Source organism: Euprymna scolopes, chromosome 33, assembly GCF_053919585.1.
Source record: "Euprymna scolopes isolate OS-2025 chromosome 33, ASM5391958v1, whole genome shotgun sequence".
In the NCBI taxonomy this organism is placed as follows: Eukaryota; Metazoa; Mollusca; class Cephalopoda; order Sepiida; family Sepiolidae; genus Euprymna; species Euprymna scolopes.
The window spans coordinates 73,882,545-73,908,251 of record NC_136514.1 but is presented as its reverse complement, the minus strand read 5'-3'; the positions used below and the strand labels follow the sequence as shown (position 1 = coordinate 73,908,251).

At 33.4% G+C, this 25,707-nt stretch overlaps 1 protein-coding gene across 4 annotated transcripts in view; it reads left to right on the top strand.

Moving 5' to 3' along the window:
• Positions 1-25,707, top strand: part of LOC145258297 (WD repeat-containing protein 7-like) — a 224,915-nt gene that overhangs the window by 73,072 nt on the left and 126,136 nt on the right. For 2 of the 4 annotated variants that reach the window (XM_080116336.1, XM_080116335.1), the window contains exon 8: positions 13,313-13,363. The exons of the other annotated variants lie outside the window; for them this stretch is intronic. In XM_080116336.1, the coding sequence (XP_079972462.1) occupies positions 13,313-13,363 (51 nt within the window). The remainder of the gene's footprint in view (positions 1-13,312; positions 13,364-25,707) is intronic. 4 annotated transcript variants of the gene reach the window in all.

The following is a 25,707-nucleotide window of genomic DNA, read 5'->3' as shown; positions in this document are numbered from 1 at the left end:
GCCCTACCAGGTCTGTGAGAACTGTAGCTGCATTGATGACAGGAAACACTGGCTTGCCTTTCCTGTAACTCTCAGGTTTCTCTGTTTCTGACAGCTTGACTGCGAGCTTCTCTTTTGCAGACTTGGTCATGCTGGCATGTGAACTGAACAAGGTGAATGGCACTAGTTCCTGGGTCAGATACCAGCGGTGGTTGTTCATTTTCTTGAGAATAGAGGTTGCCAGTTCATAGTCATACTGCTTGTATTGCAGCATGTTCTTCATAAGCTGGAGGTCATGGATAGGTGCATCAGCTGCAGATGTGGTGGTCACCCAGTGGCTGGTGTAGAATAAGGCCAAGAACTCTCCAGCTTGAAGATAGTGTCCGTGTTGTATTTTAGTTCCTTGGAAAACATGAGCATCTATATACAGTAAATGTCCCTGACCATCCAGCGGGCTTGGTGAATGGCACCTGGCTTGGCCCAGTGGATACCTCGAGGAGGTTCCTCACCAAGCAGGATCAGGCACAGTTCTGCCACCTCTCTGTAATCTGCCCTCGGACTTGCTTCCTCAAGGAAATTGCTTAAGACTGCAATTGTGCTTGTCTTCTTCTGTTTCAAGTCTTGTTCAACTAGGCTCAGAACTCTTGGGCAGTCCTTAACCAACTTGTCCAACTTCTCTTTCACATTGCTGAACATTGGGTTGTCAGGACTCTTGACCTTGCTGAACACAGCCTCCCATACACTTCCAATTATTACCTCTGATATGTGATGGCGACAAGTGAAGTAGAATACCTTTTTCCCTAGTTTTTCTTCAATAAGCTTCGCTGCACCCTTGTTGATGCCACTGTTGCTTGCTGTGGTATCAAATACCAAGCCTACAATGTTGTCTGTGAGACCCCATGCTTCTATCAGTTCCAATGTAGCATTACACTGTTGGATTCCTGTGGAACTTTCTATGAAGGGCACACCAAGCAGCTTCCCGTCTTCATACTGTGGAGTACCAGAGACGAGCACTGCAAGACTTTCCACTGGGTATCTTTCACCAAGAACATCCCGTGTAGTGTGCAGTAATCTGGCGGACTTTCCTTGAAGTTATTCATGTAACTTTGGCACAAGTTATGATGAGTGTTTATCCTATTTTGTCTTGTTGTAGAGGCTGATATAACAAAGTCATCAAGATCTGCGCATCCTGCCTTCAACACTGCAGACACCATGGCTGTAGTCTGGTTGTCAGAGAGTGACAACCGATCTGCAGTGCTACAAATCTCTTCACTGGTCATAACTGAGTGTGGAAAGTGTAAGGTTATCATACTTGGTTTTGATGAACAGCTTGGTTTTGTCTCAGTGTATTCTGAACCCTCACTAGTACCAGAGCCTTGACTGTTCTCTGGATCTTTTCCAACTTCTGCTGCTGCAGCAGTCACTGATGATAACATTCTCTCTTCTCTTTCTTCTCGGAAACTTTTCTCTCTAGACTTCTTCTCGAACACCTTATCATGACCTGACATGTGTGCCAGGCGAGTGGTCTGTTGGTCCAAGTAGAAATTGACGTCCTCTTCCTTGGTCTCCTTTGTGAGCAGCCTGTTGCTTCTTATCTCCTCCACAACATCCTTTGCTCCAATATCAAATAACTTGTCTAAGTCCTTCAGAAAGTTAGCTCGTTTCTCTTCCTCTGGTTTGTTATTTCTTCCCTTGTTTTTAACAATTTTCCTGTACTTTTCATGGAGGATCATGAAACGGTTGACTGCATTTGGTCTAGTTAGTGTTTTAATCCTTGCCATATTCCAGAATGGCAAAACGACATCCACTGTATCATGGGCTAAAGACCTATTGTCACTGTTGGGATTATCATTCCTCAAATGCAGGAAATACTGGAACACCTGGCGATTAGTAGGAAGTTGAGAGCCCCTGATGCTGGAGCTGGGTTGCCCAATGAGATACACATCACTGAATGACCTTGTGGCAGGAGTTGCCACCTTTCTTCTCTTTTCAGTTGGTTCATCCCGTTCACTTGTATCGCTGACCACTTTCTCACAGCGTAGTTGTCTTCCAGATGCCATGTTGTCAGCAGTTCACAAATCTTAACAAATCAGCTTTAACTTACAATCTGAAATGAAGAGATAAAACATACTTAGTGATAATAAATTATATACATGCATTAAGAGTAACATTTTTGAGATAAAGTTATGTATTATATGATGACATCCTTTCCAAGCATAAAAAATATATATGTTTGTGCATTAAAATTAATTAAAATTAACACAGGTGTTCATGTGCTTACTACCATATGCAAGAAAATTTTATTAGCTTTCATTTGGTACCACTTTCAATGCTATAGAATCAACCTCTGGAAAGCTACAATGAAAATAAGGACATAATATCCCAGATTTTGCAGCGTTTTTTAAAAACGTCAACAATAAAATTACATGGCTCTTGAGGCAGGCATAGCCAAGGTCCAAGATCACAATCACTGGTATATTTAGTTTTATGTTTTTTATGTTAATATCTGCATGTCTTTTTGCAACTTAAAAATAAAAAATTTGCTTGCTTTTAAAAATGATGAAACTATCTCCTCCTCTACAAAACTGTAAACAAACAAAGTTTACGTTTACATTAGGAAAGCTGTTTTATTATGAGCAATTTTAACAATTCACATTTTTTGAATAAAAATTGTTTTTTTAAAACAACTCTATTAAATTCTACAAATCTATATATATAAAAATGTAACTGTTGGTTCGTTCGGAGTTAATTGTCTAAAAAACCACTGGACAGATGGCTTCCACGTTTTGGTACAATATGTTTACTATATCCATGTGTGTTTTTATATATTCCTTTTTAATTATAACATTATACTTAATTTTTCTATGATAAATAGGTGGATTTCTTTGTACCGAGAGGCCATTTTTTTATTTAGGGACAATTATTTATTACCGCTTCCTGTCACCTGACCAGTGTTACAATTTAGCGGTTTTCCTGCTAGATCTGGAGATTTCATTTACAATCTAGCGGGAAATTCTAGAAAATCTGGAGGTATTTGGCACCCAGAGACACCCGCATTAGATTGCTTGAAAATACTTTAAAACATAAAATAAACTCATTCATGTAAGTAAAAAAAAGTAGCATTTATTGCCTTTGGTAACAATTATTTATTGATTATTTGTTTTGTTTTTCACCTTTTTTTCGACTAACCATTCTTAAATCTCACTATAAAATCGATTTTTCCAAGTACATTTTAGGTGGGGGGGGGGGCATTCCAATCTCCCCGAAGGGGTTTGTATTACTGTACACGGGTTTGTATTACTGTACACATAGATTTGAAAAAGTTCTCAAAAAACAAATATATAACAAATAAATGTTATCAAAGGCAAGATAAGTTACTTTTCTGCCAAACTGGCTAGCGATTTTCTGGACATTTCTTTCTCCTGATCTCGCGGGTTTTTTTTAAATCTCAGTTGACAACATTGCATCACTAAAAAAACACCACAGGCTTAATGTAAACAAAATGTGTTTACAATATCGGTAAATTTTCAATGGGTTTAATTACATGATTATTGATAATGTAACCATGTGATTGAACTTTAATTTAAATTAACCACACGTGGTCGCAAAATGAATGCCGACGCTCAAAGTGTATACACATTTTGACTCCTCCCTTTACTTAAAAATTCACCAAAAATCAGGAAATTAACGAATTTTAATGAAAATTGCAGTATTTTTCAAATAATGATCGCAAAATATAATGAACTAATTGGTATTATGAATATAATGAACTAATTTTGGTATTTTTTTATGTTTTATTTTGTTTAAACAAAAAATACCTTTACTAAAGTTATGGTTTTCAGTAGTAAATAAAAAACGCAAGAATTTATTTTTGCTTTTTTTAAAGCATCGTAATTTGTAACAATAAAAAATAATTTTTACAGTAACATTACAAAAAATGCCCCTAAAGTCCGTATTAATGTATTCGATATAACTCGAAGAAAAATGAATTATCGGATACTATTCAGGAAATTAAAGATTCAATTAGATTCCTATTTCAGTCACCTAAATTATTTAGGGTGAAATGAGTTTAGGAATTTATAGCCAAACCTAAATATTTTTTTTTTTTTTTTTTTTTGGTAAATATCCAGATACGCTACTACAGAACACCGACCACTCTTTGTTTGGGAGGGGGGTGTGATGTTGGGGCGGGCGCGCGCCAACATCACATCCGCTCCCCCCCTCCCCCCCCCGCTCGCGCCCCCAATGTACAAAGTAAAATCTTCGGAAAATGTTAAATGGTGTTCTAATTGGTAAATGTCGGTGCGTTACTTACGGAAAATTTGAAAATTCAATGCTCCAGGTAAAAAAAAAAAAACCCAGATAAATTACCCCCCCCCCACTCCAACTTGGTGTGCTTTCCTTTTCTTATTTTATTTCTTTTTCAGCTAATTTTAAATTTTCCACCCAAAAAAGCGCTATAATGTATTTTTGAAAATGAGAAAATTCTATGTCCTGGAAAAAAAAATCCCCTCCCCCCAACATAGTTTGCTTGGTGAAGCCGTCGTTTATGCTACAGCGTGCATGTGCGTAGCATAAACGGATGCTGCAAAATGGTGGAAAGAAGTTCGTGGGTTCAGGGGTAAATACCATGCAAACGGTAAATTTGCCCCAAGTTTGACTATCAGATTCGTTGTCAGCGACCTCAATTACCTATAAAAAAACAAATTAGAGTGGTCGGTGTTCTGTAGTAGCATATCTGGATATTTACCTTTTTTTTTTCTTGCTTAAAAAAAATAGCATTAATACAGTAAGTTAGGTAAACTGACTTTTTCGTTTAAAAATGGAATTATTTCCCTTTCGTTATTAACTTTTTAAAAAAAAAATTTTTTTTTTTAATAAATATTTTGTGTTTTATATACATAAAGTACAATTGTTGAATGTTACTGTTTTGATTATATTCGTTTGGGGGGGGGGGCACAATTAAAAAATTAAGAAAGATTAAAATGAAGCAAAATTTAAGTTTCCGTTCCATTTTTACAACAACCGTAAAACAGTGCATACTCAGCAAGTTTTATCGTAATTTATAAGCATATTGAAACACTAAATCAACATTTTATTTATTTTTTTGCATAATTAATGATGGAAGTATTTGTTCCAACTCCGGTTGCTTGCGAATACTAAGCCAAGGAGTTTGAACGATGAGTTCTCAAGTAGGGTGTTAATCCATAAGTTATTTGTTTCTGTGCAGTTTTTAAACAGTGCTGAAATAATAATGCTATTATTTAAAAACTTGAACATGTGGAAGGAAGGACTTGATTAACTATTCTGTACTTGCATGCAATGATTTAATAAACAAAATATGTCATTAAAATCAAATTAACTTGAAAATCCTGTCTGAGAAATAACACAGTCCTGAAGAAGTATCAAGTTAATAATCAGTTTTATGTTAGTAAATCAGTTTTGTTTTAGATAAAAAATATGCAACCTAGTTATTTTTTGATAACACAATCTTAATATTTTATGTTAAAAAAATAATCGATTTACTTTGTTATAATTTCAACAAAAATAATCGATTTACTTTATAATTTCAACAAAAATAATCGATTTACTTTATAATTTCAACAAAAATAATCGATTTACTTTATAATTTCAACAAAAATAATCGATTTACTTTATAATTTCAACAAAAATAATCGATTTACTTTATAATTTCAACAAAAATAATCGATTTACTTTATAATTTCAACAAAAATAATCGATTTACTTTATAATTTCAACAAAAATAATCGATTTACTTTATAATTTCAACAAAAATAATCGATTTACTTTATAATTTCAACAAAAATAATCGATTTACCTTGTTATAATTTCAACAAAAATAATCGATTTACTTTAAAATTTCAACAAAAATAATCGATTTACTTTATAATTTCAACAAAAATAATCGATTTATTTTATAATTTCAACAAAAATAATCGATTTACTTTGTTATAATTTCAACAAAAATGCTTATCTGTTAAGTTACTACTTTTTTCATTAAAAAATGACTGAATTGTATTTTTTGTTGTCATACGTATTGGGTTATTGTCTTCATCTTGAATTTCATTTTCACAATGTTTCAGTCGATGTAATCTCCAATGTTCTTCAGGTGTATTTTTTCAAACTGTGGATTCTTTCTTTCAAACTTGAAAATCTGCACAGAATTTTGAATGGAACACTTTAATCCACGGAAGTAGCTTGCTCTTGTTATGCCAGCCATGACTGAGTACAGTCCTAAGTAATTCGCAATTACATTTTGAGTGTCATTCACATTGAGGATTGAACCTTCAACCTCCAGAAGAGCGTAACTTACAACTAAATTTACCAAGTACTTTATCCACTATGCCATGAGTCGTTGCATTCAACTCTAGTATGAAGTTTAGGAGGCTTTAATCTATTTTCGTTTTTAGAAGTACATTCTTACTACTTATATATTACTATTTACTAGAGTCACCTGCGGAAATTCCACAGGGGACTCTTTCATATGTAATATATTGATGTTGGCATTCTGTAGATGTTCAGTGTAAATGGAGACGCTCTGATATGATTGTAGCTTTTTTTTTAAAACTGCAAAAGTATTTATCTAAGCTAGCACAAACGCCCGGCAAAGCCCGGTCATAAAGTATGCTTAAATATGATATTTTAATTCTTGCAGATTTTGTATATATTATTATAGAGTTAATGTTCTATCGATTTTTATGTTATAAAGTTGCGATTTCAAAAATAAAAAAATGTCTATATAACTTGGGTACATTAGCTTGAATCGGAACTGAAATAAAAACTTATGAAAAAATATATAACTCGAGTTCCTTCAGTCATAACCGAAACCAAAACTTATGAAGAATTCTTGATAAAATTATTTATAAAAAAAATAGATGATTTAAATGCTATCAGTCATAATCGAAACCACATGCCATCAGCTATAACTGAAACCAAAACTTATTAAGAATTCTTGGTAAAAGTATTTATGACAAGAAATGGAAGTACATAACAAATGACCCGCATGTAAGCGTGACACACACTATGATATTAATATATTGATTATTACATGTTATTACACACACACTCTCTCTCTCTCTCTCTCTCTCTATATATATATATATATATATATATATATATATATATGTATATATATATGTGTGTGTGTGTATATATGTGTGTGTGTGTGTATATATATGTGTGTGTGTGTATATATATGTGATTGTGTATATATATATGTGTATATGTGTTTGTATATTATTTACGAGAAACCATACATACATACATATTATATAATATGTATGTATGTATGTATGTATGTATGTATATGAAAAAGAACAAAAATTATGTTTATCAATGGGATTTTATTTTAAGACTTCAACGAGATGATTGATTTGAAGAAATAAAATATCAGTACAATATTTGAAAATATACTTGTTGCTTGTAATGTAAACTGGATGTCTTTGTTCTGTTTCTGAATGGAAAAAATAGCTGTTAGCATTCAAAATGTGTATGGCGTTTATTGCATGGAGTGAGTAGGATGTTTTTCAAACGATGCACAACCATTAGAAATTTAAGAAGATATGATGCAATTTCTGTTCTTTTTTGGAATAAATATAGTTGTTAGAATTCAAAATGTTAGGTTTTTAATTGAAAAAAAAAAAGAAAGTATTTCTTTGTTTTCATTTATCTATTTTAAAAAATTTTATTAGCAGTATTATTTTCTATGGTGTAAGTTAATTCTACAGCAAGAATTGGAATACACCCTACTAAAGCCCGAGTGTCACAGCTGGTGAATTTCAATAATGCAGTCTGGATATGAGGACACTTTAGAAGAATGAATTGCAATAAAATTCTATTTTAAGTTTAAAAAAATTCTACAGAAACGTATACAATGCTTTAGACTGCTTTTGAACCATCTTGCATGAATCCAGCATCAGTTTTTGAGTGGCATAAGAGATTCAAGGAAGGCAGGGAGTCTGATGGATGATGAGAGGTTTGGAAGAAATAAAGAAGTCAGAACACCAGAGTTGATTGGCCAAATAAAGAATTTCATGGATAAGAGCCGTTGTGTGTCTATAGAGACAATAAGTTTACAGTTTGATTTCAGTGTAGAAACTGTACACACAATTACGAGAAACCAAAGATGTGGAAGATTTGTACACAGTTTGTCCCAATATCAGAAAGAAAGATGTTGTGATGACAGCAGGGAGATGGTTCAGCTGATCAATTCGGATCCGTGATGTTCTGGTGATCTGCAATGAAAGGTGGATCTACTGCTATGATCCAGAGATGAAGAGATAGAGTTTCCAGTGGAAGCATGCTGGCTCTCCCAGAACCAAGGCAGCCAGACAGAGCAAATCCACCCAGAAACTTATGATGATCTTTTTTTTGTTAACAAGGGATACTATGTTGAGGTTTTAAGGAGCTCAGGAAGAAATTCTGTCGAAAGAGGCCAGCACGCTTCAAATTGAATCAGTGATATTTCTGCCAGGACAATGCACCAATCCACAATTCCATCTTTGTCACAAACTATTTGATGAAAATGGGCACTTTTGGTGACTTTTGATTATTCTTTAAGCTCAAGGAAAATCTTAGGGATTGTTGTTATGAGACAATTAAGGAGATGAAAGAAGCTGTGACGAGGGTCATTGACGCACTCACACAAGAAGATTTCCATGAGGCCTTCCAAAAGTTTGAATGATACAAGTGCATTGCAGCCGGAGGAGATTACTTCAAAGGGGACTAGAGTTTCATGTGTGTACTATCAATAAAAGTGTTCATACGGAAAAAGACTGGAAACTTATATATATATTTTCTTATCTAGTTATTCTGGTGTTACCAGATGAGGCTGTTTGAAGATATTAGCTTCCGGACTCAAATGCACTGTACATTAATTTAAAAAAAAAATCTATTTGTAAAACTTAATGTTCTGCAAAGGCAAAAACAACAATCATGCCCCACACCCTCTCTTTTTCTTTCTCCCTACTTCCTTGTCAGAAGATACTAATTACCTGACTTTGGAATACAACATTTTTAAGAAAGTGACAACATTTTACTTTGAAATCAAACTTTTCAAAAAAAGTGACAACATTTTGTTTTGTAAAACGATAACAAAATGATAAAGAGAAAACGATTTTTTTAGAAGTTGATAAGCTGTTAAATACAACTAATCAACCATTACCTAGTATTTATAATTACTTAACACTGAAGATGAGAACAATAGTCCGAATAATCGGAATAAGACAATATTTTTGTTATAGTCTAAACAGAAGTGATTATTTAAAAAGAGAACTGTTATTAGTTTTCTTCTCTTTTTTAAAATTTTAATTAAAAAAAAAAACAAACTTAATTATAATCTGGCTTAGCATCAGGATAAGATACCATTTTGAATATAATTTGAGTTGTTCAGTAATTCATTCCAATATTCTGAAGATTGATCCTATGTATTATGAATTGCTAGATGGAACTGCTGAAATGCAACCATTCTAATATTCTGTTATTCTTTGATTATACTTAGGAAGATAGATAGAATGTAAGTCAAAATCAGGGAGCGTTTGTTATTTTATTTTAAAATCTTCTGTGATATGGGGGAAATAGTATGGGTTAAAAAAAATGAAATAATAAATGGTGGCCTTATGAAAATTATACCTATTAAGGAATTTACTTGGTGTTCGTGAGTTTTGTGGGAGGAATTAATTGTAGGAAAGTGGAATTCTTTGTTAGCTTCTTTGCGAGAATATGTATTTGAGAGTCAGTTTAGTCTCAATGAATGAAATACTTTGTAAACAGTGATGAAATGTAAGCATAGTTTTATGAGACACTCTTTAGGAGTTTCAAAAAGTGGTGAGTATTAAAGATTTACATAGTGTTTGCTTATTTTTCCTATAATTACTACAGTTGCACAGAATAAAGCAACATCATTTCATTATATAAGATGTGTAGTTGGAATTGTCTCTCCAGGATGCAATCCTGGTCATTAGTTTGGAGAAGTTGAGTTTCCCAAGCATTAATATTCCCCCCTCTGATGTACTCCAGAGGAATGGTAGGACCAGTATGTCTGGGGCCAGCTGGACCACAGTAGCTGCCAGAGACAGTGAGAAATACCACCCTGACCTTCCTGCAGGGCTACACTCTGAATTTTCTATAGGGGTTGTTTCCACTGGCTTTCACTGAGCCAACAGTTAGCCACAAAGCAGTGGCGTCCTCTCACATGGTTTAACTTGCCTGCTGAACCAAGGAACAGGGTATGGCAATCTACAGCCACATGTGAGAAATTAGGAGATGGTTGAGGACTAGTGACACTCGTCAACCCCCGGAGGGTGCAGCAGCCAAGCTACAAAGGTGCTACCTCTTCCAGAGCCTTCTATACCCCATTATATAAGAGATAAACAAAAAATTGTTAATGTTACAATTGCAATCAAATGTGGTAATATTACACCAGGTTTTAATGACCTTTAGAGAGAATAACGTGATGTTGTTTCTGCTGTGGTTTAATTCTTTTTTCACATAAACAATATCTGACGATGGTCTCTTAAGGGCATTAGACTTGGCGCAATGTTGGGACATGAATAATGTGTTGTAAGTTTCAGAATTGTATCAACTCTGTTATGTATTTTTTAATTTATAATATTCATGTCTTTTCTTTTTTTGTCTCTCAATATCCTACAAAAATTTCTCCATTAATGGGAGAATGTTATGCATTAATTTGAACATTACTTATTCTCTTGGCGGCTTATCAAAGATTAAAGAACTGTTGCTGTAATTAAATCATATCCACGATGGTCTACCATAATAAAGAGTGTTGCAGCAAAATCCCACCCCTTCAATGTATAGTGTTGCAGCAACAACCGACACTTGACAAAAAGAAAAAAAAAACGAAATAGACAATAAAAACAAAAGTCGTATCGGGAGAGAATTTCAAAAGGTAGTAACACTAAAATAATACATTCTGAAAGCAATTAAAAGAATACTCCAAACTATCTTCATCAAAACCCAGCAACGTACAATTAATAATATTACTTATGAAACCAGTTTTAAAATGCTTAACGTAATACAAGTTTATTTATTCAAATTGTTTTCTCTTGGAAAAGTGTGAAAACATTCTTTTTGCCTCTAACTTCATGGCCTATTTCGCAACTATCTTTTGAAGTTTTCTTTTTTCAAACTCTTTTATTAATTTTCTTTTTCACTTGATGATTCGATAAAGAATTGAAAATGTTCATGATAAATATGGAACATGCGTTATTTTAATTTTAACATAAACGACGTCCTAAGAAAAATCCAAAAAATAAAAGGGTGTAATTGGGCAGAAGATTTCTATTATTTTCAACAATGTTTGCACACACACACACTTCATGATTCTTTGGGGGATACCAAATGTATATATTGCAATCATGAAGGGAAGACTTTTATTATTCATAATTAAAAGTGAAATATGTAAAACACGTTTAAAAAAGAGGGGAGTCAGCTGACCAGTTTCGCCCTCGCTTTTTCACAGCTGTATTGAGGGATTAAAAAAATAAAATAAAAAAATATGTAGATTATTAAAATAAAATTACTTTGCATTCTATTATGGGTGAAAAAACAAAACAAAACAGGAAAACGATTAAAATAAAGCAACGTTATATTTTCACGATTCTAGAGGTTAAGCACACTGAAACCTAAGACATTCCCTCTGTTTACAGAGAGAAGGCCTCCTCAACCGAACGTGAATAGTCTCCAAGATTTTTAGATGGTGCTCACTCAACATTCCATTTAAAGATCTTGGAGACTATTCATGTTTGGTTGAGGAAACAGTAAAACAATTAACAGAGGGAATGTCTCTTAGGTTTGAGTGTGAATAATCTCTAGGATCTTTAAAAATATAACATTGCTTTATTTTAATCGCTTCTCTGGTTTTTTGATATTTCCTTTTTAAATGCCTCAATACAGCTTTGAAAAAGCGAGGGTGAAACCGGTCAGCTTACTCCCCCTTTTATTTTTTTCTTCTTCCCTCTCTATTTTTAAACATACTTTACGTATTTCACTTTTAATCATAAATAATAAAAGTCTTCCTTTCATGATTACAAATATATATATATATATATATATATATATAATTTAAAATAAATTTCAAACAAATACATTTCAGGTAAAAACACTATTATATGCTTGTGTGTTATTGCAAACTTAGTATAAATTCTAAAAAGAAAATGATCCAGTAGAAAAATTATTACAAGCTTTATAGTGTTTTAATGTGAAGCAGTTCTTTGCAAGCAATTCTATACAACAAACTAACTTATCTCCCTTGCTTTCAATTAAAACCTACCATTTCAAAATACAAAATATCGATCCGGTATTATCTATGATTTTTTTTTTTTTTTTTTTTTGTAAAAACTAAATCTAACACATGTTGTACTGGACCATTTTAATTATTTTTCTATGCAATCATTTTTTTATAATTTTTTGGAATTGATACTAATTTTGACATCACACGTGAGTGCATACTAATGTTCATAGATTACGACCATGTAATCCCTACAGCCACCTACCTTGAAAATGCTGCTGTCAAACCTGACATAGTTATATGGAATAAGTCAGAGAGAGTTGCAACCTTGGTTGAAGTGAGTGTTCCTAATGATGGCGGTCTGAACAGAGCTGAAAGAGAGAAACAGACCAAATATCAAGGTCTCATGTATGATATGAAAAGAAACTGGAATCTTAGGGGGATATCAATCATACCAGTTATCATAGGTGCTACAGGGCTTATGAAGAAAAACCTGAAGTCCTACCTAACTAATATTCCTGGTGAACCAAGTGCAAATGAGATTCAGACAATTGCACTTGGGAACAATGAGGATACTAAAAAGAGCTCTCGGTTGGTTTCAATAAAAAGCAGGGCAATGATGGCAGCTGGTTTGACTGCCCCATACTCAGCGTTACAATCTTCAAAAGAAGAAAATTAAAAAAAAAAAGTTTTTACCTGAAATGTATTTGTTTTCAAATCCCACTTTTTTTGCAGAAGCATCAAATTAATAGAATTCAATATCAAGTTGATTTATATCAGCATTTCATAATCTTATTTTATTACTATCAAGGCATATGCATACACACACACACACACACAATATATTTTGGTGTCTGCAAAAGTTTCCAGGTGCTTTCTCCCTCAAAAGTCTTTTGTCCTATTTATAATTTTCTTGCTTTCTATAAGTCGACTGCTGGAAACTTTTCATACATCTACCCCCACCGCCAAAACTTCTTCCATTTCATGCCTTCCATAACCCGCTTGCTTAAAAGTTTGAGGCTTTGCAATTTCCATTTAATGTTGTGTCTATCCGAATCTTTGAAGGTCTATAGCTATGATCTGGCGTCAGGACTGTGTGCGGCAAGGGATGCATTGGTAAGCACCGCATTGTAACAAGCAGCCAGCAATAGTTGATGTGTGGTGTGTTGGTAAGCTAGTATGTATATGACATGGTGATTGCATTTAGACTTTCAACTAGCAAGCTCGTTTTTTGTGCTTTGTTCTTTCCTTTGTGGCTGTAAACCCTGTGTCCCCTTCCACTTTTTCTTATTTTTTACGTGAGACCAAGCGTAGATGTAGCACCACTATTATGCTAGCAGATGAAAAGAATGATTTAGCACGACACTGTATATGATGTCATAAAAAACTTATTTTTAAGCATAACTAAAGTTTGTATGTTTTCAACTTAATTTGGTTTTAGAATAATGCTTTTTACCATTAAAATATTTGAAAACATTTATGTGCCACTTTAAACCTTTTCTTTTTCAAGTTCTTTATATCTTCAAATATTTATCCATGATGGGTGTTTGGTTGATATTTTTTTGTTTTATGCCATATCAACCCTTTTTAGATTACTTCATGCCAAATTTGGTCATTTTGGTATCCTTTAAGTTCTATATATCTTTTTTTCTTGCTTGATAAAGCCTACGGAATAGTGGGTGAAACATTGAATTTTTAAGTTTTCCACATTTCCATTCACAGTAAAATATCTATGCAGTGTTCATCAGTTATTTCAGAACGTACATTATTTTTATTACAGCAGGAATATTATTTGCTTTGATATTTTTGGTTTCTCCTTGGAAGACTTTTACAGCAAGAATTCATCTTATTACCATAACTAAGAAGAACTTTCTATTCTTCATGTGTCTATGAACAGAGATTCTTTCCAACAACTATTTCTATGAACAGAGATTCTTTCCAACAACTTCCCATTTTTGCAACATATTATACCCAGACTACTTCCTGACATACTACAACATTGTCTTCAGATCCAATGTAAAAAAATACTTGTCATAAACCATCATTTATCTATTTCATCAATCATGATATTTTTCATCATTCAACTGACAATTCATCAATCTCATTAACTTTTATCCTCAATTGGCTTTTGGCCTTGTTAAGTTAATGTTTAAAAAAATATTTTAAAATTATCAAAATAATAATTACACAAAAAGATAAAAAGACACATAGCTACCATTATAATAACTGAATATAACAATTTACAAACAGAATATTTTTAAAAATTGTTTATAACTGAAAGATGAAACTCTTAAGAAGCAATAGTAAAACAAACTCCTCAACAAATTTCTATGATCACATGACCTTTAAATTTTGACCACTTTCTTTCTCAGCTCTCAAGCCTTTGAATGTATGTATGTATGTATGTATGTATGTATGTATGGAGCATAGGTTAATTAAAAACGGAAAAAGACCAAATCACTCAACGTTTCACCTGTTATGTGGGCTTTTTTAAGAGCCAAAAAAAAATTAGTTAAAAATTATGTATTATGAGAGGATCGATTATTTTGGGAGAATATATGCAGTGAGGGTGAAAATTTATGTAAAAAAGGAAAATACATGAGTGTGCATATATATATCTATTTATCTCTCTCTCTCTCTCTCTCTCTCTCTCTCTCTCTCTCTATATATATATATATATATATATATATATATATATATATATATATATGATTACTTCATTTAATCACATATGAAGATATAATTTTATGCGTAAATTTTTCAGTATTTACTTAAACAGTGCTCGATACATAGGTAGAGCTAGGTAGTAAGTTATGAAAATATATATGCCAATTAAGCTACACTGAATATTCTGCGTTTCATTTTCATGAGAATGAAATGCAGAATATTCTATGTAACTTAATTGCCATATATATTTTCATAGCGTGTGTGTGTATGTATATATATATATATATATATATATATATATATACACACACACACCGTAGAGGAGAAAACAAAAACTATATACGAAGGAGCTAATTTAGAATAACCCAGTGTCCATGTTATTTTCACTAAAAGTTTTTATGGAGAGACAAAATGAAGCTTTTCTTTTGTTTTATTTGTGCAGTGAGCTATAAGAGCAGATTCAATTGGATGACGTATAGATTTATTTTAAATTGGTTAAATAAGATTTGCATTTTCTAAGTGATGACCATACTCTATAATGCAAGAAAAAATGGCGTTGAGTGTGTTCTTAGTATTTATGTCTCTTTTATTTTCATTGTCCAGGTTTTGCCAATCCATACATGAACACTTCTGCTGCATATATATATCCCCCCACCCCCTAATAATCAATCCTTTTGTCATGAACCATTTTTAGTTATTTTCTCTTTGCTCTTGAAGAAACTACATAGCAAGAGTGAAGCATTGAGTATTTTGGTCTTCCTTTTAATTTGTAATATATATATATATGTATATGTGTGTGTGTGTGTGTGTGTGTAGATAACTTAAATTTTGAAATACTTTCAGATTACAAATTTTATAAGACTGTAAAATAAGTTCATATAAATATTAAAGCTGAAAATGCATACATGTTTAAATAACAATTCGTTGCATGTTTGACAGTTTGTGCCAGGGTGTATATATGACAGGCATGCATTATCCTCCCCCTCCTCCTCACCTTTCAGCTCATGTCAAACTATATTTCTAAATTTTAAACTTTGTATTAGTGACTTCTTTTCTTTTCCCTTCTTTCTGCTATTTTTTTTCTCTCTCTTTCTCTTAGGTCTAATATCAACCGAATGGAAATGTCTAGATTAAGGTGTCCACCATAATCTAATTACCATCACTAATTAGTCTAAATAAACTATTGTATATTTCATTTATATTTTCATATTTGACTAGCCTGGGTGCCCGGCGCTGCCCAGGTGTTTGGAGGTGTGTGTTGAGCAAAAAAAAAAAGTGGTAGTAGGCAAGCAGGCTCGAACCTGTACTGCAAAGGAGGAAAAGAATGTGAAAAAAATGTGACGTCTTTGCGCCCATCATCAAACCGGAATTGAGATAGGTTTAAATTAAGGCTAGTCTATCGAAAATGATTTTTTGAAAATATCGGCGAAAAAAAAGTGACCTCTCCCTGTAGAAAAATGCTCAGTTGAGGGTGAAGAAATGAATGTTTTTAGCCAATTTTTCGATATTTGTTGTCCAAAGGGTAGAGCTTCAAAACGATACTGATTTCGTGAAAATCTGTCACCTCTGTCGAAAGTTTTAGGCAGACATACAAACATACATACATTTAAACAGACAGGTGAGATTTATATTATAGACTAGCGGGGGTACCCGGCGTTGCCTGGGTGTTTGTAGGCGTGTGTGTGTGTTGGGGGGGGGAGTAAAGCAGGACAAAAAGGAAACTTAACCCTGTTTAACTATAAAAAAAAAACGATGTTAAACTTCTTAACCCCCCCCCCCCAAAAAAAAACACCGATTTTAAAAATGGAAAAAAACCCCAACTTTTGTAGGTGTAAAAGAAAGAAAAGGAGGCGGGTGACAGGTAGGCTCGAACCCGGAGCCTTGAGGCCAATAGGCTGACAACATACACCTGCACTACGACAACGGAAGCAATGTAAGATGTTAAATTTCATGATTAAAAAGTGAATGAGTTCAAATTGAGGTCAACCATCCCGCTATTCCGCAGTTTTTAAGTGCATGCGGTCAAATCCGCACTTAATTTTACTTTTATATATATAGACTAGTGAGGGGGGGGTACCCGGCATTGCCCGGGTGTTTGGAGGTTTGTGTGGTCACCCGGGTGTTTGTGTTGGGACGGAGGGAGGGTTAAAATAAAAAAGTTTTGGTAGGCAAGTATGAAGGATTGAACCCGAACCCTTGAGGCAAAGTTGGAAATTAAAGTGTGAAAAAAAAAACGTGTGACGTTAACCACTGGGCCATCACGAAATACTAACAGAAACACGTTTGAATTTATTTAATTATTTAGAATTGGCAGGTGCCCGTTTTAATGACTTAATGAGGTCAACTTTGACTGCGGGGCAGTTTTTATTTACTGCGGAAACACTTTTTTTATTTATTTATTTTTTTGTTTTCCCAAGATGTTGGGGGGGGGACCAGCTCCCCATAACAAGGAGATTGTTCAAATTGAGTAGCAATTGTCTGATATAAGATGAGAAACTCCACATTGATCAAAGCTAATTGGACGTTCCTGGAAGCTCCGTTTCACTTTTATTATTATATGAAAAAACTTAATGCACATGTGGTGATCGAAAATTGTTGAATCATTATCTTTTCAAAGTCGGGTAAATTAAATAGACAGGCGACCTCGGTTGTTAACTCATAGATATTATCATTTAGGCATGATATTAAAAGTTTTAAGAAGTTGTGAGGCGACCGATCGCTTCTTGGAAAGAAGCCTTTCTTGGACATACACGAAAACACACACACACACACACAAACATTTTCCCTTTTATATTTATAGATGGTACCCTATGGAATTTTTTCCTTCTCATAATGGGCTTATATTCTATTATAAATTTAATATTTTTAATATATTAATTTAAAATATATATCAATTTAAAATATATTAATTGTATAAGAATTTTGGTAATCTCCAAAAATACCGTTAGGGCTTACAACATGGCCGCCAGAAGAGTCACGTGATCCGGTTGATCCAAAACATGAATCGTGCAAATGGAAAACGCAGCCTTGAAGGCAAACTTTGACAAACAATCACAATTTGTTTGTATTTAATTTTTTGTTGATATAATGTTGTTATAAAAATAGGCAAACTTTGAGAAACAATCTTAGGTTGTTTTTAGTTAAAACAGTGTTTATAAAAAGTATTTTATTCAGAACAAACAAGTGGTCGACTAGGTGTATCAGAATTTTAGGCGGAATTTTTGACACCCCCAACAAAAAACTGCGAATAAAATATATAAAACTCGTAATTTCTGTTTTTAAAGTGGGTTGTCAATTTTCTTTATGAAATATACTTCCAAAATAAACTATTACAGTCGTTTAAAACATAATAGAAGTATTATTTTTTATTTTTTAAAAACAATGTTTACAAAATGTCTATGCACGTGAAAGAGTCGGCCCAAATAAATTTTGTGAGCTAATTTGTTGCATCGCCTCCATCTATTCTGTCTAAATTTATAAAATGAAAATTAAAAATATAAACTGTTTTTTTTTTACATCATATTTTTATAACATTACATCTTAAAAAAAAATGAACACCTTGTTTTAAATACCATTTTTATGAAAAACTCTGAATAAAATATTTTTTATAAACACTGTTTTAAAAAAACAAACAAACTGTGATTGTTTCTAAACAAAAAATTAAATGACCGTTCTAAATAAATTATTTATTATTATGATATTGAAAAACTGTTTTTGTACTTAATTATTATGCTTGTTTGTCAAAGTTTGCTTTAAATTTGCGTTTTCCGGTTTCGTAATACGGCGATTCATGTTTTGGATCAACCAGATCACGTGACTCTTCTGGCGGCCATGTTGTAAGCCCTAACGGTATTTTTGGAGATTACCAAAATTTTTTCAGTAAACATTATCTAACACTTTTCAGAAAAAACCTTTCGTTTGTGGAAATATTGCAATCTGCAATAGATTTTACCTTATCACCCAATTTATGGATAACTTCATATGCAAACATTTGAACTAAAAAAAAAAACTTTCCATTTGGTCTAGATTTTGCCTTTCTTCAATCCCTGGGATTTTACGGTTGTGCCTCTATTTTTCTTCATTGAACTGAACTACACTATGGAATATCCTTTTTTAATCTTGGCTTTTAGGCTTTTCATGCAAACTTTTTATTTTTTCAATCTGTGTGCTAAATAGTAAAATTTATGACTGTCTATAAACATTATTTTGCTAAAAACATTTCCTCTGATGAGATGAGCCATTTATTGAAAATCCATGGATAAAAAAAACCCCCGTAACATTTTTGTATTCTTTGTTGAATAATAAATTTGTTGTAAATTTTTTAATTTATAAAATTTAATTGCAAATTTTCAGTCATATATAAAAAAAAAATGGACTCTCCCATCGATTTCTATGCATGAGGTTCCGCCACAACAACTAAGTTGTTTGGAAATCCACACAGATGATTTGTTTATAGTGGTGAAGGCTTTGTGTAGAACCAGCCACATTTTTTTTGCTATTACTGCTTTGTCAGTGCAGATGATTGCCACAAGACAGAGCATACAATAGACTGCAGATTTTTACATCAGAGTTTTAACGAAGACTAGAGGTGCATCTCTCCCAGAATTAATGCACCCCAGATACCAACCTGGAAATTTCTATGATTTGGTGTAGTACAAACAGTGCCTAGCCTTCCCAAATGGTCACCCATCTGGTACTAGCCAGGCTCATCGTTGCTTAACTTTGGTGATCTTGTAAGAACCAATGTGTCAATGTGATTGTGTCATACTACTGTACTTACTTGACATTGCCTCGGATACATTAAAATACTTTTTTTTTAAATTTTTAATAGTTTTTACATTTTTAGAACTTATTCAGAAAATAAATAAAAATTTAGTTGTAAGGGAGACAACTATTTTTTTATATTCTTTAATTAGAGATATGAGTTATTCCTCTTGCTGGTTTTAGCTTTCATTCATAATTTACTCATTGTCTAGGTGGAACTTTATCATTTTTTAAACAAACTGTACTCGATCACGTTATTATAGTGCTGATAATAACTTGATACAATCAAAAAAATGAAATTTGGTTATTCAGAATCAATGATGTCTGTGTAAATTTTACAAGATAACTTCATGTATTGTGTGTGAAAAAAGACAAAGGAAAAACAAATTAAACACAGAAACAACAACTCATTTAGAATGTCCATAGAAAACTGGCTCCAAATTCACAGTAACCTTTTCTGTCTGTGACAATTTCTTTGGGATTAATACAGTAGAACCCTGATGGCCCTACGGTGGCCCTAGGATAAGTTTTTTTTTTTTCAGGTTATAATGAGAAATATCATGTTTTTCATGGTATTTCTAGACATTACAGTGTTACTTATAATATGATTTGATTATATACATGTGTATTATATGCTGTACTGTATTTTGTTACTAATTTTTAATTCCCAGGGTTTTACTGTATAAGTAAAAAAATAAAAGAAATAAAACAAAACAAACTTGTATTATGAGGGTGGTTCCCAAAATAAAGCCTCCTGTTTTTTTTTTTTCACTTAAAAAGTTTAAGAGCTATAAAGATGAAAGTGGTACCATTAAAATGAGCGACCATTCTCAATGCACTTTTGCCAGTGATGAATAATGACTGTGCATGGGTGTCCGGAGCACACTTTGTCATACAAGGGTCGTTCCAAAAGGAAAGTCTCCTATTTTTTAACTCGGGAAGTTGAAGAGCTACAAAGACGGGAGTGGTACCAGTTAAACCACAACCTTTTGTGCTCCAGAATTTATTGTTCTGCATAGGCACTATCATTCTCAATGCAGTTTTACCAAGAATTCAGTGATGCATCTCTGCCTCTGATGCGCATCAATTACACATGTTACTTTTAGTGTCTTAGACCGTCAATATCTGCAACAAGGAGATAAAACTTTCAGCTCATTAATGCATATGTTCAGTCATCATAACAATGCAATTTGCAATATAGAAGGCATTACTTTTGGAATGCCTCTCATAAGTGTCCTAAAATGTTATTTTCATTATATCTAAGAACTTGTAATGGAGCCACATAGATCTTTGAGTATTTGTCTTTATTTCTGCAAAACTGCATAACTGTATTCATGGTTTGGATTATTTGTATTATTATCATCTCTGGCCAAGTCTTTATTTATCCATCTTTCTCTCAAGTCTATCTTTCTCAATTCCTTCCATGTTTTCCTTGTCCATTCCTTTGTGAACTGACTCTGGTACTGTTCTGACTGTTCTACATCAACTAACCCAAGAACTTTCATCTATTCTTTCAATATGGTCATACCATCAAAGTCTGCACATATTTCTCTATATTGTCGAGATTAAATTTTCCTCTGAGGTCATCAGATCTAAACCCATTTTCTTTTTAGAAATAAAATTACACATCTATGCATATCCTTAACCCTTATTGCCCATGTTTCAGTTTCATACATCATCATACTGTGTACGAGACTCTTCTTTTGGTCAACAATGGCAATTCTTTGTTGGTTAGTAAAGATAGAAGTTTCTTAAACTTATTCCATCTGCTTCTCCTTCTGTTTAATTGTATCATGAAAGTAACACAAAACTTTGAACTGACTCACCATCCAAATATACTTTCTCCACATCTGGATTTTCATCCATTTGAATTTATAATATTTTTAATGTCTTTATAGTTCTTTCCTTTTCACAGATCTGTCATCAGTTTAGCTAGACAAATAAAACTTTTCATGCAAAAAGAAATACAAAGACATTCCTGAGAGTTTCTAAGGTTTTCTTTCTGGATAAAATTAACTCGCACAGGAGAGAGAGAGAAAGAAACTAACATTTTCTTTGCTAATTAATTTTATTCAACCTATCTTCTTGCATAAATCTTTGAGTGACATGTGAATAGATCTTGGGAGGGTATTTCACTCTTGGTAATATTCAAAGTTTTCTTTCTACATTATTGGTCAACTGCCTTGCATATAACCCATGGCAGACTTGCATTATTCAATATCTCTAGTTTTGCTTCCATCGACAGACTCCTATTATTGGCGATCTCTTTCATATCATTTCCACAGACACTCATTTCAAACAAAATTTCCTGTTATGTTTGACCTCTCATTTTGTTTTAACCTTAAATGTCACCCATCTTTGATTCATTCCTGGGAATTATTCTATTTTGCAGATTTGGGTCATTATGACCTGCACTTAGTGTGACCCTTATCAAAATTCACACTAGCTCATGTGCACACAAACTGTTTAGCATCTCTCAACCTACCTGTAATTCCACTGTACTTCTTGTACACCTAACGCTGCGAAGTATGACAAAATATTGAGTTGCACTCCACTCTCTTTCTACATACTTAGAGCAAATAAATGCTTTTTATTATTTTTATATGTATCATCACTTCTTAAGGTTCAAAGGCTACTCAAGGACAAGGGTTAATGAGTGCCAGATGGCTGGTGAAACAACACTGTGGGGATCTGAAATTGTATAGGGTTTAATTATTTAAAAAGATAGCTCAACAAGAACCTGCTTATATTAGACTGGAAAACAACTATGTTATAGTCAGCTAGGAAGCAACCTAGCGATATTGTGTTCCATAGAAGGAAAGAAATTTTGCTCATGGATTTTTTTATTAGTTTTATGCACAGATAAAGAGTAAGGGAAATTGTTGGCAGTGGTTGTAGTTAGACAAGTGATTGTTGTAACTGTTTTATAGGAGGTAACATTTATCAAAAGCCAGTTGGCACCTGCCATCAAAATAACGATAGAGCACTATTTGTGATAAAGAGGAAGTAAGGAAGAAGAAAAGATATTGCCCACTAGATTTCAAAGCCAGTTTTGTACCTTATCAAAGCAGGAAAGTGTACTCTTAGCAGCTCTTCTCCTGATTTGGCAACAGTACTCCATCTTAGGGCACAGTTGTCTCTTGTACAAGTAGAGGGTTGCGTTGGGAGTAAGATACTTTCTGGAGTAGTGGAATGATCCAACCATCTTTCCAGTGAACTTGGCAACGGATCTTATGTAAGTTTTCTATTTCAGGTCACGAGTGAAGATTGTTAAGCTTGTAAAAGTGCTTCCTTAAGACGAGAGCCATTCATTTCAATTAGGACAAAATAAGGAGCAGAGCATTGGGCTTGAAAAAAATTAAAGCTCCGTTTTGAATGTGTGTTTCGTTGTTTACATTTAATAAAGCCTTTGATACTGTGTCATGCTAAACTCATCCTTTTCAAATGCTTGCATAATTGGTACACTGAAATACACTCGGTTTATTTTTTGTGTAATGTGATTGGATTCCACCGATGGGATCATTGTTTGGGTCAAATATTTTTAATCTGTTGACCTTTTTATGTTTACTTTTTAAATCACTTTTGGATATTCTTATTTTCTTGTTTCTATTATTTTATTATCAATATTTTTTCTTAAAGTTTCTGACCATCAGTGTCTGGTATTGTCTATTTAAAATTGGTTATTTTTTTATTTTATCTTTGGACTGTTGTCCTCAACATTTATGGTTACATGAACATATATAAGTAAAAATGGTCTGAATTCTGAGGCAGAGAAGACAAAATCCAAGTACGTCCAAGGATGGAGTACTGCTGCCACATTTGGGCAGGAGCTGCTAAAAACAGCCTATCCTGCCTTGACAGAGTACAAAATAGACTTCGTGGTTTAGTGGGGGATGCTCTTTTCTCTTCCCTGCAGCCTCTCTCCCACAGAAGAGACGTTGCGAGCCTGTCTTTGTTTTATCGTTATTTCCATGGAAAGTGCTTGTCTGAGCTCCAATCTCTCGCCCCCCCCTCGCCAATTTTTCACCAGAAACACCCATCTGGCTGAAACTACTGTCAATATTTTTCCTCACTCTTTTTCTGTGCCTAAATCCAAACGTAGATTCCATGAGCAGAGCTTCTTTCTCAGAAGTGCATGATTGTGGAACTCTCTTCCGTTTGCCTGTTTCCCATCTGACTACAACTTGGATGTCTTCAAGTCCAACATAAACAAATTCCTGACAAACTGCGCCCTTAAGTAAGACACTCTATCAAATCTCCAATACTAATGATTACTACAATACTATCTCATTGATTACTGTACGCGCAATAACCCTTATCCCTGAGTGGCCTCCAGGCCTTGATAAGTGATGACCCCCATGTAAAAAAAAAAAAATAAATAAATAAATTTATAGTAACCACTTATGAAGGAGAGTGAAGTATATGAATTTTGCACCAGTTGCTCTCAATACTGAAGCTCAATAGGGGAGGGAGATTTAGTCTTCTAGAGTTATCTATTATATTATAAAACTGTAATTACATAAAAACAAAGCCTTGTAAGTTTTTTTTTTAATCGACAACTTTTTTCCATTTAAAATATGTAAATAAAACAAAACTAAATCTGTTTTGCTTTTTTTTATCAGCATTTTACAAATTTTATTTGTACTTTTCATTGTAAGTTGGAATCGTTTTCAAACAAAAACAAATGTTTACGATTTAAAGTCTTTTATATATTCTGTAATTGACAGTTTAAAGACGTTAAAATTACTCAGATCAGCTTGCCCAGTTGTTGAAACAATATAAATAGAAGTTTTTATAACTTTATACAATATAAACGTTTTTATTTTTAATTTTAAATGATATAAACAGAATTTTTTTTAACAAATATTATTGGTCCCCTAATTCATTGGAGAGAGACCTATGTTTTTAGTGGCATCCGTGAGTCTGGACGATTGCCAGATAACTGTCCATTAGTTTTTCTTGAAATTTTGCCACAAATTCTATTTCATTAAATAGATGTGCACAGTAAAAAATTTTTTTTGCAAAAATTCCTGTTGAGTCCCCAGAGGCTCAAACGAGGTCAAAAATGCCCCCAAATGGCAAAAAATGACATGTTTTGCCCCATAACTTTTGATCCATCTATTAAATTTTTTTGAAACTTGGTCAAAATGTGGCCTCCATTGTTCTTAATATAAATCCAGTATGGATGACTCTGGCAAAATACTGGTTTGCGTCCCCGGAGACTTAGTGTTAAAAATGCCCCTTTTTGTGGCTCTTTTCTTTGATATGCCTGACTATATAGTGGGTTTTCATGGTGGTCAACTCAAATATACATGTGTTAAGGCCTGAAACTTCACCGTTATCCATTTACACTGGGATTCTGCATCCCCAGAGGCTCAAAAGAGGTAAAAAAAATGCCCCAAAATGGCCGAAAATGACACCTTTTGACCCATAGTGTTTAATCCATCCATTAGATTTTCCTGCAAGTTGGCCAAAATGTGGAGGCCATTGTTCTTAATATAAATTCAGTATGTTGACCCTGGCAAAATTCTGGTTTGCATCCCTCTGGGACTTTTAGAAAAAAAAATGCCTTTTCAGGGCTCTTTTCTCATATTACTCAAAAACCTGATATGTATGCCTATATAGCGGTTTTCCATGGTGCTGAATTCAAATTTACATGTCTTAAGGCGTGAAACTGCACCATTTGTCTATTTTCACTGAGATTCGGCATTCCTAGGAGCTCAAAAGGGGTCATAAATGCCCCAAAATTGCAAAAAAATGACATTTTTTTACCCCATAACATTAGATTTTTCTGAAACTTTGCAAAAATATGAAGGCAATGTTGGCCCTTCACACTTCTCACATTCATCATTTCTTTGCTATTTTTTGTGGTGTCATCTCACATGCAGCACCGGAGGGGGACCATGCACGCCTAGCTTGTTCATGGATACTTTTGATTATACGGGGGGAAAAACATTATGGTTTTAGTATCCCAAATTTTTAAAAGGATTATTTTGGTTGTATTTTCATTGCAAGTTGGAATTGTTTTC